This window comes from Rana temporaria, chromosome 9 (assembly GCF_905171775.1).
Source record: "Rana temporaria chromosome 9, aRanTem1.1, whole genome shotgun sequence".
In the NCBI taxonomy this organism is placed as follows: Eukaryota; Metazoa; Chordata; class Amphibia; order Anura; family Ranidae; genus Rana; species Rana temporaria.
In genome coordinates, this window is record NC_053497.1 from 174019725 (window position 1) to 174038484 (window position 18760).

An 18760-nucleotide genomic window follows, 5' to 3' on the forward strand; every position below is an offset into this window, starting at 1 on the left:
TTAAAATCGAACCGATGGACCACTGACCGATCGGACCAAACCGATGGTTAGTACACAAAAGCATCGGTTCAAAACCCGCACATGCTCAGAATCAAGTTGACGCATGCTTGGAAGCATTGAACTTCGTTTTTTTCAGCACGTCGTGTGTTTTACGTCACCGCGTTGTGACCCGATCGGTTTTTGAACTGATGGTGTGTACGCACATCAGACCATCAGGCGACTTCAGCGGTGAACCGATGAAAACAGTCCGTCGGACCATTCTCATTGGATGGACCGGTCGCGTGTACAAGGCCTTAGAGTTCCACCCTACTCAATGCCAGATGATGACTGTATCATAATGTAGACTAAACTACTGACTGGCAGAGAGAGACACGTTTCTTATGACCTTGTGAGATGGGCAAAGACACCAATTACTACCGTGTGATTCAGCCAATTAGTGCCAAAACTAAACTGAAATGTTCGTTTTGGCTGAAATAGTCCTTTAAATTAACTGGCCTCTATTAAAATTGCAATTACTATTGTGAAAAAAAAAGCCATACTGACTTTTTTTTTCTTAATTAGCTTGGACAAACTCCTTGAGGCGATAAGCACGGCGGCAGAAATCAACAACCGAGAAAGGTTTGCGCCGATCGTGGAAGGCCTAGAGAATGACGAAGCCCTTCAACTACAGGTAAGTCTTTGCTGCAGCTGTGGTTTCCAGAGTAACCTAATGAAATGAAGTCATTATTCACTTCTTCAGCTCCGAGAGAAACTGATCGTTGAACTCTGTTCATGGTTCGTATGATTTTAAGCCAGAGAATTCTCTGTATTGGGACTACTCTACAGGTTCTCCACGTTTAATGTGGAACTTCTCCTACCTTCAGGGAATCCTAAGGTCTTCGGTTATCTAGCTACAGAATAAAACCATTTTAGTTCGTGTTTTGATGATTGGCTCTTCAACAAGCAAAGATCCAATCTATGAATGTGGATCAGTGAAAAAAATATTGTAGAGAAATTAGGAACTGGACTTTCCTTTGGATTAACCCTTATCTCCTATAGAGTGGTCATTCCATGGCAAACAAAAGGTCCACCTGCTCCCCAACACAAATGGCATAGACATAAACACAAGGCCTGTGGGCCAAATCCGGCCCTCCAGTCCATTTCATGTGGCCCTCACACCTCTCCTGCAGTTGCAGGAGAGCTCCAGCCCTCCTCTGGTCCTCCTCCAGAACCTTACTTTTGCTTTCAAGCAATGCATCCAGCTTCTTCCCAGCAGCAGCATAAGGAAAGGCGGGTGCACTGTGATGTAAGGGAAAGTAGATGACTCAACTTCTGATGGTGGGGTGGCTCTTGACATCCAATGTAAGGGGAGGGGATGCGATGGACATCTAATCTTACAGATGCAACCGACCCTTTTGAGGGCAATAATTGCTGATGCGGCCCATGATGAAATTGAGTTTGACACCCTTAGCATAGAAATTCAGAAAAACAAAAACAAACCATTTGCAAAAAAAAAAAAAAATGTTGTCCTTGTCTTCCAACCTTTCAGGAGGCATCGGTGAAATTATCACACCTTTCAGCAGGTGCTCAAAACTGCTTAACCACTTACCCCCCGGACCATATTGCTGCCCAAAGACCAGAGTACTTTTTGCGATTCGGGACTGCGTCACTTTAACAGACAATTGCGCGGTCGTGCGACGTGGCTCCCAAACAAAATTGGCGTCCTTTTTTTCCCACAAATAGAGCTTTCTTTTGGTGGTATTTGATCACCTCTGCGTTTTTTATTTTTTGCGCTATAAACAAAAATAGAACGACAATTTTGAAAAAAATGAATATTTTTTACTTTTTGCTGTAATAAATATCCCCCAAAAATATATAAAAAAACATTTTTTTTCCTCAGTTTAGGCCGATACGTATTCTTCTACATATTTTTCGTAAAAAAAAATCACAATAAGCGTTTATTGATTGGTTTGCGCAAAAGTTATAGCGTTTACAAAATAGGGGGTATTTTTATGGCATTTTTATTAATATTTTTTTTTACTAGTAATGGCGGCGATCAGCGATTTTTTTTTTCAGTATTGCGACATTATGGCGGACACTTCGGACATTTTTGACACATTTTTGGGACCATTGGCATTTTTATAGCGATAAGTGCTATAAAAATGCATTAGATTACTATAAAAATGCCACTGGCAGTGAAGGGGTTAACACTAGGGGGCGGGGAAGGGGTTAAGTATGCCTGGGTGTGTTCTTACTGTGGGGGGGGGGTGGCCTCACTAGGGGAAACACTGATCTTCTGTTCATACATTGTATGAACAGAAAATCAGCATTTCCCCTGCTGACAGGAACGAGAGCTGTGTGTTTACACACACAGCTCCCGTTCCCCGCTCTGTACCGAGCGATCGCGTGTGCCCGGCGGCGATCGCGCCCGCCGGGCACACGCACGGGAGTCGGGGGCGAGCGTGCGCCCCTAGTGGCGGCTAAAAGGCAGGACGTCATAATACGTGCTCTCGCCTAGGAGAGCCACCTTGTGGACGTATTATGACGGTGCGGCGACGGCAAGTGGTTAAGAATGCACTTAAACCCATTAATTGTGGAATTTTGTAAGGTACCTGTGATAGGTAATGTCCGAAGTGGAGCTTGTGTGCTGAGGATTCAGGCGAAAACGTAGGCAGGTCAGGTCGGCAACAGATCAGTACACGATCGAAATCCAGAGAGTGGTCAAGAAGGCAAAGGTCATACACGAGCTGGCGGTGAAGTACAAAATCAGCAGGCTAGAAAGTAGTCAGGAATTCGGGCAGAAGTTCATACACAGTATTCAGGCACAAAGCTATCACCTGAGGAGCTAGTCCACACAAACGGCACTGAGAGACAGGAAGTGCTGCTATTTATGGGCTGCTTTGATTGTAGATCAGCAGGTGGGGCTTGTGAGTCCAAGGTAATGCATCAAATTGAGAGAACATTGCCATAACTCCAGAGCTCCTCCGTGGCACAACAAGTAGGCCTGCAGCTTTGTGACCAGGAACATCCTGGTTCGAATACACCCAGGTACATAACCGATTTTGAGCTCACTGGAAGGCATGGTGATGTCATCCATACCTCCCAGAGGTGCTAGAGACTGGGGACAAGGTAGGCATTTTTTGTGGGTCAACATTTTTCCAAATGGCTTTTTAAAGACATTAGGGTTATTATTATTATTATTATTATTATTATACACGATTTATATAGTGTAACGGAACATCCCACACTCCGCTTGAGTGCTTCTGTCATATACCGCTTCCTATTAGTCTGGATGTAGATATCAGATATTCCAGCTGCTCACAAGCACACAACGAGACAAGACTTTTTTGTCTGCTGAACATGGAGTGTTTAATAGAACCATGAATACAACCTTATATACAGTTTAAAGAGGAGGTAACCAGAACATAAATTAACATGAGCTAATTAACTAATCATTTACCCAGACTAGGTGACTCGTAGATGATGTGACCTTTCAGGGTAGACGTCACATCTCCTCTTTCATCTGCTATACAATACACATTATCATAAGTGTAAACACAGGATATCTTCACACAATCGCCGGGTCAATTAGCACAGAGAACAGACAGATGGCTGGAGGCGAGGGCATTAGCATCTACTTACACTGTATGTCCCAACAGTATGAATCAGTCAGTCACGCTAATATGGCATATACAGGGTCTCCAGGCATACAGCTCACAAAGAACACCGTTCCCCCCAAATGCCAGGGCCCATGATCGCAAGGCGAGAGGCTAGCATTCAGTCCCCTCCAAAAGCCTCTGTCCCGGGTGAGTCTGTCACATATAGCAACACAATTACAGTACAGTTCAATACAAAGGGTACAGGAGGGCCTGGCTCGTAGAGCTTACATTTTAAATGGATGGGGTGGTGGTACAAAAGGTAATAGCTGGAGAGAATTTGATGGGGGTGGCTCGGGGACAGTTGTTAGGTGGGCGTGGGATAGGCTTTCCTGAATAAATGAGTTTTCAGGGATCTCCTAAAGGTGGACAGGGTAGGGGCTGATTGGACATACTGGGGCAGGGAGTTCCAGAGAATGGGAGAGGCTCTGGAGAAGTCCCGAAGGCGAGCATGGGAGGAGGTAACAAGGGAGCTAGAGAGCAAGAGTACTTTTCTTATGCCATTGGAGGTCCTTTTTTGAAGATATAACAGATGCAAATTAATGCAGATTATTAAATGTATTGGGCAATACCTAAATGTAACTTGCTATCTGCCTCCTGTAGTCCCTGTACAGCAGCATAGGCTGAGAAGGGAGGGGCAGAGCTAGAAGCCAATCTGGTGAGCTACATGCACATATGCTGAGATACATGCTAATAGGAAAGAGAGACAGCAGAGTAAGCAGAAGGATGGTCTCTTTATGCCCTTACACTGTCTAGTCCGTAGACTAGGGGTGGAGAGATGACCCCAGTTGCTTTACTGTAACAGAGAAAGCAGTGTCACCCCCCGGCTATGCCATGGGATATGTAAATCTCAGGACTAGATGTACAAATCTTATGGTAGGTAGAACAACTCCCATATATGTATGGTATTTTATCAATGCATTTAGCAGTTTGACTGGCATTCAGCTTAAAAGTGAAGTACAAGAACGCCAACTGTCATATGGCTCATAGTGAAGACTTCAGGGTTCGTACAACAGCGATGTTGCAAGCTCCTTGGAAAATAATTGGCTGAATATATTTCTAGCTCACCAAATTGTTGTCTCTGCTATCTATTATGGCTTAGTGGAGAGTATTTGACAGGTTGTCAATAAGTCGAACTGCCAAAGTTACTTCTAGGAACAATTGTTAACAGTGCAGTTGATCTTGTGTGGCTGGATGTTCTCGCCTTTCCTCTTCTACAGTAACTCCTAGTGTGAGAGCCCTCCTGGAGAATTCCTCCTGATCTGCGGTATACTTTTTACATTTTATTTCTAAACTCTGTAATATTGAAAGAAAACTAGTTACCGCAGGGATTCTACAAGAATCTCAAAATTCCATTTTCTGGTATTAAAGTTCACCTTTAGACCATGCTTCATATTACACCTCTATTTAGTTTGAAATATAAAGTATGGTTGTATTCCCCGGCCCCCAGCCTAAATCACCCTTCAGCTTCCCTATACTTACCTGAATGACAGCGGGCTGAACTCTGTAGAGCACAGCAACGATCCCTCTTTCTCGGTAGGTTAGTACCTCGGTATGGGGCTGGAAGAAGGCATTAGAGGAGATTCTGCATTGCACCCCAATGTACTGGTTGTCAGTGTAATGCTCTGCAGATTTCAATGAAAAATAATAGTGCATGCATATTGATCTTGAGGTCAACATTTCCTTTGGATAGGGTGGGATATGAATGGTTTAAAGTAGTCTAGTGTGAGTGCAGACAAATTTATGTCTTGGCTCGTATTTAACTTGAGTCTTGAATCTGGGACAAGGGTTTATTGCAGGTCAGGCTGGATGACTCATACAGGCAGGTTGCTGATGCCTCCCCCTGGTTCTGCGAGTTAGGAGAAGCTTCTAGTAGCTGGAGGGAAGAGGCCAGGAGGGTTGATCTGCATACATGGAGGAGCTCAGGCAATCCCCAGGCAGTGGGCCAGACATGGTGTCTGAGCCAGTCTTTAAATATAGATGCGTTATGCTGACAGGGGAGTCAGGTGGGAGATAGAGATGGAGTGCTGAGGAGACTGTCGGTGACCCTTAAAAGGAACCCCTGCCAGGGGGGGTTTCCCAGGCTGAAGCTTGAGCTGACTTGGGAGGATCCTGACAGCAGAACGGTTTAAAAATAAACTTTTCTCAGTGGCAGCGCAGCGGGAGCACGGAAGACAGTGTGTGTACATCAGCATGGACAGGGACTAACAAGGGGAGAGACTGCCACATGTAGCAGGTCTCTCTGGAAGGCAGCGTTGTGCTTAAATGTTTCCTTTACCTTGCCCTGGGAGGTCTCCGAAAGCAGCTGGGATGGGCTGGTGTAGAGGCAGCAGGATTGGCTGGTGTAGAGGCAGCGGGATTGGCTGGTGTAGAGGCAGCGGGATGGGCTGGTGTAGAGGCAGCGGGATGGGCTGGTGTAGAGGCAGCGGGATGGGCTGGTGAAGAGGCAGCGGGATGGGCTGGTGAAGAGGCAGCGGGATGGGCTGGTGAAGAGGCAGCGGGATTGGCTGGTGAAGAGGCAGCGGGATGGGCTGGTGAAGAGGCAGCGGGATGGGCTGGTGAGGAGGCAGCGGGATGGGCTGGTGAGGAGGCAGCGGGATGGGCTGGTGAGGAGGCAGTGGGATGGGCTGGTGTAGAGGCAGCGGGATGGGCTGGTAAAGAGGCAGCGGGATGGGCTGGTGTAGAGGCAGTGGGATGGGCTGGTGTAGAGGCAGTGGGATGGGCTGGTGTAGAGGCAGTGGGATGGGCTGGTGTAGAGGCAGCGGGATGGGCTGGTAAAGAGGCAGCGGGATGGGCTGGTGAAGAGGCAGCCGGGGGTAGACTTGTGAAGAAACAGCCAGGTGGGTTATAATTTCCTGCAGTCGGTAGAACTGGGACAAGTGTCTACAGGGGAGTTAGAGATACTCCGGAATGTTGTCTCCACCACTTTGTGCTACTTTCTAAAGGACACACGTCCGAGGAACTCGACGGGCAAAACTCATCGTTTTGCTCGTCGAGTTCTGTGTGAAGCCGCCGAGGATCTCGGCGAGTCAACTTTCCTCATTGAACAGCGAGGAAATAGAGAACATGTTCTCTATTTGGCTTGACGAGGAACTCGTCGGCTTCCTCGGCTGAAAAAGGGTTCATACGGCCGGGTTTCTCGGCAGAATTCAGCTCCGATCGAGTTTCTGGCTGAATTCTGCCGAGAAACTCGGTCTTGTGTACGGGGCCTGAGAGTTCCTAGTCCTTAAGGGGCATTTGCATCTTTTCAATTAGAGACTGCCAGTTTCAGTAGGAAGACTAATCTGGAGCTGTACATAATGATGAAGTTGTCCCTGTTTTGCTGCAAGCTAAACTGCACATCCCATCATTTATATTCCCCATCCAAATTATTTCCCCCCAAAAAAACAACAAAAACCAAGCTCAAAGACTATTCCTTGTGTCTGGACAGTGTAGAAATGCCTGGCTGTGCCAGAGTGGGGAACGCAGTCATCTGCAACCCCTGCAGCGGTAGTGCTACATTTATATATACTTGAGTCTTATTTTTCAGGTTGAGAGTAAGGCTCCTTGTACACAAGGCCGTCAGTGAAGTGCCCTCCTGGCGTTTTAGTGCATCTTTTATCCACAATTAAGAATTTAGCATAACTGCTTTCAGCCAGAAACGTGTGTTGTTAACATGGTTGGTGTTGCTGGAACTTTAAAAATGGCCACCTTTGCCGCGGGACATTAACCACCGATAATGGCGCTTTCCTGCGGATTATTGTCTTTGTGTTCCGTCACTCACTGCTTGTTCTGTTTAATAGCGCTTGTGCCGAACAGAAAATATTTTAAATGGCACACAACCCCCCCTCCGCAAGTAATCCAGTGCCATTTAACCATTAAAGTGCTCAAGCGAGACTCTAGGCTCAGCTACTGGCAGCCGTTGGCCTGATTTTTCTGGAGTTTCTTAACAGCCCTGAATTATTAGATGATAAAGGCCTTTGCCAAGTGTGGAGATACAGGGCCATTGACGTGAAGATGAGCCAATCTGCAGGGTGTATGATGTATAAAAATGGGTTTCCAATTACAGGGGAAATGACTTTACTTGCAAAGTTCGGCCCCGCGATAATATGAAGGTGACATGTGGTTTGTTGATGTCCAATCTCCCAGATCAACTTGGGGTGACCACATTTTCAAACTGCCATTCAGGGACACACCCCCTCTCTCACCTTCCCCAAAAAAAGATGAGGGGGCTGGGGGGAAATGTAGTCTCGGGGGTTGATGTGGAATTTGGCGGCGGGTTATTTGTCAGGTGAATGTGCCACTTGCTACCAGATGCAGTGCCTTTTGCCACCCATAGCCTGCCACCAGATGCAGTGTTGCTGTCACTCCCTCTGCATGAGCCACATGCATTGAAGGAAAGAAGTGGAGTCACTATCTGGAGAGTGAAGATCACACCAGTCCCTGCTGCTTTCCGCTGGGTGCCGGAAGAAGGAGGAGGTGCTGAGGTGGGTGGGGACAGCAGTGCTGCACTAGGCGCTCCTGGCCTCACTGTCTGAGCGTAAATTGTCACTGGTTGCAAGATTCCAGGCAGCACCGGCCCTATATACTCGAGTATAAGCCGACCCGAATATAAGCCGAGGCACCTAATTTTACCACAAAAAAATGGGAAAATGTATTGACTCGTGTATAAGCCTAGGGTGTCCATCTGTATGCCTCACTGGGTTCAATGTCAATGCCTCACTGTGTCCATGCCTCACTGTGTCCATGCCTCACTGTGTCCATGCCTCACTGTGTCCATGCCTCACTGTGTCCATGCCTCACTGTGTCCATGCCTCACTGTGTCCATGCCTCACTGTGTCCATGCCTCACTGTGCCCATGATTAGACTGACATTTAACATGGGAGTCTATGGAAGGGGTGCCAAATTTTAAAAATCGTTACTCCCCAGCTGTAGATCCCCCAGACAACAAACTTTGCACACTTGTAGAGGAGAAATGAGGATACATGTGTGGCCAAGTTCTGGGTCCAGAGGCACTACGACTGGCCAGTACCAAGTCCCCAAAATCACCAGAGAAAATTACCGTTTAACATTAGAGTCTATGGAAGGGGTGCTGACTTTGAAAAACCGTTACTCCCCGGCCGTGGGTCCCCTGGACAACAAACTTTTCACACTTGTAGAGGAAGAGTGGGGCTACATGTGTGCCAAGTACCGGGTCCCCAAATTGCGGGAGATCAGGCGCAAAAAGGTGACTCGAGTATATACTGTATCTAGTTTATCTATTTATATGACACCAACATATTGTACAATGTTGGATCAATTGTGGGTAAAGGATTGTGTATATGGTATTTTTTTTTTGGTTGAACTAAATGGACTTGTGTCTTTTTTCAACCTAACTATGTAATGCGTCACGCAGCTCGCAGAAAAATTCAAATCCATCACCATGCTAGTTTGCTGAGAAGCCAATAATGATTTTAATTAGAAGACAGCGAGGGACTTTGAGGACATCACCACAAACATGGGGAGAACAAACTTCACGCAGATAATATTCTCCTGATAGGAAGTTTAGGTAGAAACGCAATGCTACAAAGCCACAGTGCTAACCACAAAACCAAAAAAGCCTTGTCGCATCAAAGTGCCACCGCCGCAAGATAACAGTCGGGAAACTGTCACAGCATCATGCATCAAAAATTAAAAAAACAAGAATCGGCCGCGTATTTCGCACTCAATTTACACTCTCTGGATTTCAAAGCTGCGTTTTATCTAATAACTTTTCAAATTGTATCAAACTCTGTGATAAGTTTTCCTTTCTCCGTGGACATGACCTTTAAGAACAAATCCTCCTTATTGGTCCATTAAACCGTATCGCAGGACTTAACGAGGACTGATTACGCTTCCATCACAATGGCTGGGAGATGGGTAACTCTGGCTTTATTAATTCCCATAAATCATAATGACTTCTATAAAACTCTGCTATAGTTAACTGGAGCTGCTTAACATACCCTCCGATGCAGAGAAGCGTGCAGGATAAAAATTACAGGCCAGTAGTTTTGGTCAGCGATTGGCTCGGAGTTCAGTGCGCTGTGTAATAAAATGATTTCCCAGAATCAAAGGAGCGATTTTTCTTATGGGTTTATGGGGTCACTCCATCCTACAGAAGGGCACTACGCTGGATTATCGCACATTGAATCTAGCAATTCTCGTCAAGTATCTTTGTATGGGTCTCCATTGATAAGAAAAATGCTTTGACCGTTTTCCGAAGGGCCAAAAAATATTCCATTCACCTGATTTTTTTTGTGGCGGCACCCTTGAAAAGTATGCAAAATCTCAAGGCACCCCAGTCTAAAGTATAAAAAACATAATACTTCTCAACGGGACATCTGGGTGTGGGATGATGCACACAACTACCTTAATGGAATTACTGTCACATCAGAGGTCCCCCATTACAACAGAGGTCTTCCCATCACTTCAGAGGTCTCTCCAATACATCAAATGTCCCTTAATAAAATCAGTGGTCACTCCATTGTATCAGAGGTCCCCCATCACATCCAAGGTCCCCCATCACATCCAAGGTCCCTCCATCACATCAGTCACCTTCCCAATCCATGAGAGGTCCTCCCATCACATCAGAGGTCCTTCCAACACATCAAAGGTCCTCCCATCACATCCGAGGTCCCCCATCACATCTAAAGTCCCCCGTCACATCTGAGGTCCCCCATCACATCTGAGGTCCTTCCATCACACCGTAAGTCCTCCACTCACATCGTAAGTCCTCCACTCACATCGTAAGTCCTCCACTCACATCGTAAGTCCTCCACTCACATCGTAAGTCCTCCACTCACATCGTAAGTCCTCCACTCACATCGTAAGTCCTCCACTCACATCGTAAGTCCTCCCATCACATCGTAAGTCCTTCCATCACATCGTAAGTCCTTCCATCACATCGTAAGTCCTTCCATCACATCATAAGTCCTTCCATCACATCATAAGTCCTTCCATCACATCATAAGTCCCTCCATCACATCATAAGTCCTTCCATCACATCATAAGTCCTTCCATCACATCATAAGTCCTTCCATCACATCATAAGTCCTTCCATCACATCATAAGTCCTTCCATCACATCATAAGTCCTTCCATCACATCATAAGTCCTTCCATCACATCATAAGTCCTTCCATCACATCATAAGTCCTTCCATCACATCATAAGTCCTTCCATCACATCATAAGTCCTTCCATCACATCATAAGTCCTTCCATCACATCATAAGTCCTTCCATCACATCATAAGTCCTTCCATCACATTAAAGATCCTCCCATGACTTCAGAGGACCTCCCATGACTTCAGAGGACCTCCCATCACATCAGATGTCCTCCCATCACATCAGACGTCCTCCCATCACATCAGACGTCCTCCCATCACATCAGACATCCTCCCATCACATCAGACGTCTTCCCATCACATCAGAAGTCTTCCCATCACAATAGAAGTCCTTCCAACACATCAGCCCCTCCCCATCCCATCAAAAGTCCTCTCATCGTATTAGAAGTCCCTCATCACATCAGAGGTCCCTCATTACAGGTCCTCCCATCACATCAGAGCCCTCTCTCACAATAGAGTTTTCACTTCACCTCAGAGGTCTCCCATTACACTAGAGGTCCCCCTATCACATCAGAGTCTCACTTTCACCACAGAGCCTTCTTGTCACATCAGAGTCTCCCATCAAAATGTGCCCTCAATACAGAGCTCCCCAATCAAACAGTGCCCTTTAAATGACAGAGTCTCTTAAACACAGAGTGTCCTCATCAAAGTGTCCCCTCATTAAACACCCCCCCTTCCCAATCGCACAGTGCCCTCTTCAGATCAGTGCCCTACCTTTTGGCTCCAGCAGTGAGGCAGAGGCCTACTTTCTAAAATATTTGAGAATCGTTTAGTTTAGTGTGTTAAAAGGTTGTTGTCTCATGCGAAGGTTATCAAGTAGGGGTAGGGGTAGGTACCATCATCCTATAGATATACAGTAAGGAAGAGGGGATGGATTGTCAAGGGCTACTCCAAAACTAGGCCCTATGACACCAATGATGTTTGAGGACTACAGTATCTCGGTACACAGAAAATGTACAACATTTTTTAAAAAATTATATAAACATTTATTGAGAAAATTACCATATTTATCGGCGTATACCGCGCACTTTTTTCCCCTTAAAATTAGGGGGAAATCGTGGGTGCGCTATATACGCCGATACTGTTGTTCCTGGGCGCCGCCGAAATAGACCGAGCCGAGTGTACTTTGCACTCGGCTAGGCTCCGCCCGCAGCCACGCGAGCTGAGCGCCGCAGCGTAGAGCCGAGCAAAGAGCCGAGTGTACTGCGCACGCGGCTAGGCCACGCTCGGCTCCACCCGCGGCCACGCGAGAGGAGCCGAACACACATGAAATCCACCTCCTCTCGGCGCCAAATCCAAAACAAACACCGCTGCAACCCCGGGCAAGGTGCGGATGGACTGGACGGACTCCGCGAGGAAAGCCGCAGACGGACACCTCCAAAAATGTACGTTTTTTTCCCCAAAAATACCTTCCAAAGTTTGGGGTGCGTTATACGCCGGCGCGCGGTGTAACCCGATAAATACGGTACTTAAAAGACATTATCAACAACAAAACAATAGTAAAGTTGTTATAGATTCCATGCATTTGCATTTAGGAAATAGAGCACCCCACTGGTATGTGGGGACACAGAGATGTGGGTTCAGACGTGGTCCTCAACATGTTTCGCGATAAATGTCACTTCTTTAGGAGTCAACCGTAAACATCTATGAAGAGATACAGTACTCATAGTTGGTGTCAAAGAATACTAATAAAAACGAATAAAATAAAAAGAATAACAGTGGGGCTTTCAATTTCCTAAATGCAAATGCGTGGAATCTACAACAACTTTACTATTGGTTTGTTGTTGTTGATGTTTTTTATGTAATTTTCTCAATAAATGTTTATATACATTTTTAAGAACTTTTGTACATTTTCTGGGTACCAAGATAGTCCTCAAACGCCATTGGCATGATAGGGCCTAGTTTTGGAGTAGCCCTTGACAATCCATCCCCTCTTCCTTAGTTTAGTGTTTTACTGTAGCACCCTGGGGACCCAGTTTGCCCTGGATCAGCATTATGTGTTGCCATGGTATGGGCGGTCCATCTGCTAACACCATAGTACTGCAAGACACTGTGGGGTTTATTTACTAAAACTGGAGAGTTCAAAATCTGATGCAGTTGTGCATGGTAGCCAATCAGCTTCTAACTTCAGCTTGTTTAATTGAGCCTTAAAAAAACTGGAAGCTGATTGGTTTCTATGCAGAACTGCACCAGATTTTGCACTCTCCGGTTCCATTAAATCAACTGCTGTGCATCCAGCCCTAGAGTGCTATTGGTTGGTATGGTGCTGGCGGATGGTCCACCAGCACCCTGGCAACTCTTGATGCTGATTCAGGTCAAACTGGATCCTGTGCTCTTGGCATTTCACAGGAACCCAAACAGCAACCTAGGGTGCCTCGGCACCCTAGTTGAGGAACACTGCTATAGAGTGCTGAATAGCATTCCACACGACTTTAGAGGGCGTCTGTAGGAATTTGCGTTCATTCAACCTTGTTGGACTTCTTGGCCTTTTTTCTGCCATCGCTATTCAATGTTTCTATTGTCTTCGTCGCCTTCAGTTTCAAAGTTCTGGAGAAAATGAAGTGAGTGAGAGACATTTTGCACACGTATTTATTTAAGCTTTGACTGTCGGTGAAGGGGGACAGAAGTCAAGTCCCGGAATAGCTGGTGTGAATGAGATAATGATTGAGTGAATGGCTCTGCCTTCAGAGGTTAAGGCCGGCTGACACACACACACTCCTGTAATTTTTACAAGCCGATATGAGAAGAGGAGTTAAGTGATGGAAGGACAGGAGATGTGATTGTATTCTGCTTTATTCCGGGGTCAAGGTGACAATGCAAGAGCGCACTGCGTTCATCCGGAATATCGAGGGAATTGAAACCCTGGCCTGATTGCATGTAATCCTTGTGTCTTAACAGTCACTGCAAGTCTGACACTTTAAAAAAAAATATATATATATATATATATATATATATATATATATATATATATATATATCACAGTAAGGGTTGCAACACAGAGAGCTGAGTGTGTTCCTCATATATCAGCAGAAAGTATAAAACAATGTTTTAGGCATCCCTACCCCTTATGAATCTTTAGCCAAACCATACCAGACCATGTGTTGTGAACATAGGGGCTTAAGACTAGGGTATTCCCCTTCGCAGTAACCCTGGCTGGTGGCTGGCTTATCAGAATCTGGAAGTTTTTTTATAAAATAAGGGGGCCCCCTGATAGCACCACTGGCATGAATAAATAAGGGGAACCATAGTATCTCTACTCATGTAGAAAAAAAAAAGGTAAACTCATTGACATGCGCACCCTAATCACCCCGTGTGGTGCAGTTTCCCCTTGTTTAGATCTCTGATATTTCACCAAAGCCCCCTAGTGGGGCCCCCAAAAAAATGCAAAAAAATAATTATAAAAAAATATTAAAAAAAATAATTATAAAAAGGGCCTACTGCCCTACTGACACCAATCTCTGCCTTACTGACCCCACCCACTGCCCTACTGACACCAATTTCTGCCCTACTGACCCCGTCCACTGCCCTACTCACACTAATCTTTGCCCTGCTGATCCCGCCTACTGCCCTACTGAAAACCAATCTCTGCCTTACTGACCCCATCCACTGCCCTACTGACACCAATTTCTGCCCTACTGACCCTGTCCACTGCCCTACTCACACTAATCTCTGCCCTGCTGATCCCGCCTACTGCCCTACTGACACCAATCGCTGCCTTACTGACCCCGCCCACTGCCATGCTGATACCAATCTCTGCCCTACTGAACCCATCTACTGCCCTACTGACACCAATTTCTGCCCTACTGACCCTGTCCACTGCCCTACACTAATCTCTGCCCTGCCGATCCCGCCTACTGCCACCAATCGCTGCCTTACTGACCCTGCCCACTGCCCTACTGACACCAATCTCTGCCTTACTGACCCCGCCCACTGCCATGCTGATACCAATCTCTGCCCTACTGAACACATCTACTGCTCTACTGACACCGTCAGTATACACATGCACACACAATGCATATGTGTTTGAGCTTTAGGTTGCACACCCTAATGCAATAGGCTGTGCACACCTTCGGGTGACCTAGAAATAAATGCACCCAAAAATTGTATAATTTCTTTAAAAAAAAATGTCCCTCATTTTAAATTTGTCAATAACCATGCCCACCAACTCACTGAAATAAAAAAAAAAAACAATGGACCCGGTGCACACAACCAAACCCCCAAGAGTACTGCTCACCTATTGACCCCGTGGTTATATATGGTCAATGTAATTGTACAAATATGGCCAGTGACCGCCTTTGGACAGTTATGTCATGGCTATGCCTGCCCCGTTTCCTTACATGGCTCATGACAATGGCGGTTGCTAGGGATGCAGCAGGTGCTAGCACTTGCAGATTCCTTAGGAACCATAGACAGCGGGAAGGTAACATATATAAAAGTGGAAGAAATACAAATAGGGGGCAAACCATCCGCTTATCTCTTAAGCCAAACAGGCTGTCCACTGAGTTTACCTTAACCACTTGACCTTTTATTTTCTGCTATAAAAAATTTAATAAAATGTATTTATTTTTTTACATCAAATGTCTTAAGTTTAGGCCGAAATGCATTCTGCTACATATTTTTGGTAGAAAAAAAGTGAATATTTAATAACCATTTGAGTATGGCAATACTAATGACAATATAATTGGCTAAACATTCTACAGCATCTATTCAAAGGTCCCCAACAAACATCCCCAAAATCCACCACTTAAAATACAGCAATGGCAGAGAAAGCAAAAGTGATAAAATCATCCATGGTTTTGAGTGAGTGAAACGAGTACAAGACTCATTAACTTGTTTCTGATATAAATGTTCCCTTCACTCGTAATGTATTAGCACAAGCCATTAAGCCGGGATTTCTCCTGGCAGGAAGCAACGTGAGCAGATGGCACCTCCAGTCTTTATGAATTTGGCGATTGGACTTGTTCTTCGGCTTGTTCGCACATGTCACCAGGCGAAACGTGACCTATTCAAGCAGACGCTCTCTGAAGATGGAGCTGTGTTCAAGAAAAAAGAAAATATTTGCCCCCTTCAGCTGAAAGGTGCTTCTAATTGATCTTCTTTGCTTGGAAGAAAGCCATAAAACTGAAGTTCATTTTTGTAAACTATGAATTTGCTTGTAAGACTAAAGGCTTGTGTCAATGGGATTTTGTTTTCTTGTCAGAACAGCTTCTCTACCCATGCATGTCAATGGGAATGCAGTACCAGTTGATGCAGCCTAGAAGAAGGCCAACTGCAGGTCATAAGGAGGCCAACGGCAGCTCAAATGCTCAAACTCTCGATAATCTCATAAGCGCCTCGAACGCCTCTGCAAGCTTAGTTTACCCATTGAAAACAAGCCCAAACCCTGCAATAATGCAACACGTAAAAGGAAAAGAAGGGCGCACCGACCTAGTGTATTACCAATGGCTAGGTTTAATTAAAATTGTATAAAAGATCATGAATAGAAGTAAAAAAACAAGCATAGGCATCACTGCTTCAAAGAGATAAATGCCTCCAGAAGGTCTCCTACTGGAACCAAACAGCTGGAGAGTCCGGATGACATAGATTACAGCTACGGCTTGTGCGTTGGCAGGGCGGACCCTCTTCCTCAGAGACAAAAGTAATAGTACAGTGCAACACGTGTGGTAGTGTTCTATGCTTGTGACTGACTGGAAATATCAACCACAAAAAATGAGTGATCAATGATTTTTGGAAATGATCAATGAAAACCAAACATATCAAAATTAATTTTGTTTGAGTGCCCAAAGGGGTTCAACAAATTCTTGCCATGACCGATTCACGCTTATGAGTTGAAATTACATAGTTACATAGTTATTCAGGTTGCTAAAAGACACAAGTCCATCCAGTTCAACCATAAAAAAAAATATATATATATCATACAATCCCATATACCCAATTCTATACCCACAGTTGATCCAGAAGAAGGCAAAAAAAAAAACAGCAGAGCATGATCCAATTTGCTACAGCAGGGGAAAAAATTCCTTCCTGATCCCCCATGAGGCAATCGGATATTCCCCGGATCAATTTTACCTACAAATCTTAGGACTCAGTTATTATATGTACATTTAGGAAAGTAAACAGGCCTTTCTTAAAGCAATCTACTGAGCTGGCCAGAACCACCTCTGGAGGGAGTCTATTCCACATTTTCACAGCTCTTGCTGTGAAGCAACCTTCCATATTTGGAGATTAAATCTCTTTTCCTCTAGACGTAAAGAGTGCTCATTTGTCCCCAAGTTCACTATATGGACCCCTTATATATTTTTACATGTTGATCATATCCCCCCTTAATCTCCTCTTCTCAGGAGAATACATTTAGTTCCTCTAATCTGAGCTCCTCCATTCCTCTTATCAGTTTGGTTGCCCTTCTTTTCACTTTCTCCAGTTCCCTGATATCCTTTTCGAGAACTGGTGCCCAAAACTGAACTGCATATTCCAGATGAGGTCTTACCAGTGGCGTCACTAGGGTTGGTGTCACCTGGTGCGGTAAAATATGGTGTCACCCCCCCCCCCCCCCCCAATAAAAAATTTCAAATATTTTTTACCCTACTGTTTGCTCTCAGTTCTCCTTTCTTCCATTTTTCTCTCTCTCCCTATCCATCTTTCTTGTGCGTTCTATCCCTTCTTCTTTATCTCCATTTTTCTTTGTCCCCCCTCCCCCACCTCTCTTTCTCCAGAACCGGAATTCACATCTCAGGAGCCTATAGGCCAGGGGCGTACCTAGAGCATTTGGCACCCAGGGCGGATCCAATATCTGGCACCCCCCCCCCCCACGTTAAAAAGGTAAAAACACCCCACTGTGCCCCCTGCATACCTCTGCATCCTTCAATATCTTTTTGTTACTACTGTGTACCCCTCTCCACAACTGCACCTCTGGACCACTTTACATTGCACAGTACCCTGCACCCCTTTACATTACACAGCCCCCTGCATCACTGGACCCCTTTACATTACACAGCCCCCTGTATCACTGGACCCCTTTACATTACACAGCCCCCTGCATCACTGGGTCCCTTTAAAATTACACAGTACCCTGCATCACTGGACCCCTTTAAAATTACACAGCACCCTGTATCACTGGACCCCTTTACATCTCACAGCCCCCTTCACCTCTGGACCCTTTTACATTACACAGTCGCCTGCACCTCTGCACCCCTTTACATCACATAGCCCCCTGCACCTCTGGACCCTTTTACACTACACAGCCCTCTGTACCCCTTTACATTACACAGCACCCTGCACCTCTGGACCCTTTTACATTACAAAGCCACCTGTACCTGTGGACCCCTTTACATTACACAGCACCCTGCATCACTGCACCCCTTTTACATTACACAGCACCCTGCATCACTGGACCCCTTTACATTACACAGCACCCTGCATCACTGCACCCCTTTTACATTACACAGCCGCCTGCACCTCTGCACCCCTTTACATCACATAGCCCCCTGCACCTCTGGACCCTTTTACACTACACAGCCCTCTGCACCCCTTTACATTACACAGCACCCTGCACCTCTGGACCCCTTTACATTACACAGCACCCTGCATCACTGGCCCCCTTTACATCTCATAGCCCCCTGCACCTCTGGACCCTTTTATGTTACACAACACCCTGCATCACTGCACCCCTTTTACATTACACAGCCACCTGCACCTCTGGTCATGTCAGCTAAAAAAAAAAAAAAAAAAAAAAAAAAAAAGTTTTTTTTTTTTTTTTTTAAATCGGGATGGTGTCACCCCTCTAGTGGGTGTCACCCGGTGCGGCCCGCACCCCCCGCACCCCCCTAGCAACGCCACTGGGTCTTACTAATGATTTGAACAGGGGAAACATTATATCTCTCTCTCTCTCTGGAGTCCATACCTCTCCTAAGACAAGAAAGGACTTTGCTCGCTTTGGAAACCACAGCTTGGCATTGCATGTTATTATTGAGCTTATGATCTATCAAAACCCCCAGATCCTTCTTCAC

At 45.6% G+C, this 18760-nt stretch overlaps 1 protein-coding gene across 3 annotated transcripts in view; it reads left to right on the forward strand.

The window, feature by feature from the left end:
* Positions 1-18760, forward strand: part of DIAPH2 (diaphanous related formin 2) — a 1333979-nt gene that overhangs the window by 378446 nt on the left and 936773 nt on the right. For all 3 annotated transcript variants that reach the window (XM_040325027.1, XM_040325028.1, XM_040325029.1), the window contains one exon: positions 562-670. In XM_040325027.1, coding sequence (XP_040180961.1) covers positions 562-670 — 109 coding nt within the window. The remainder of the gene's footprint in view (positions 1-561; positions 671-18760) is intronic.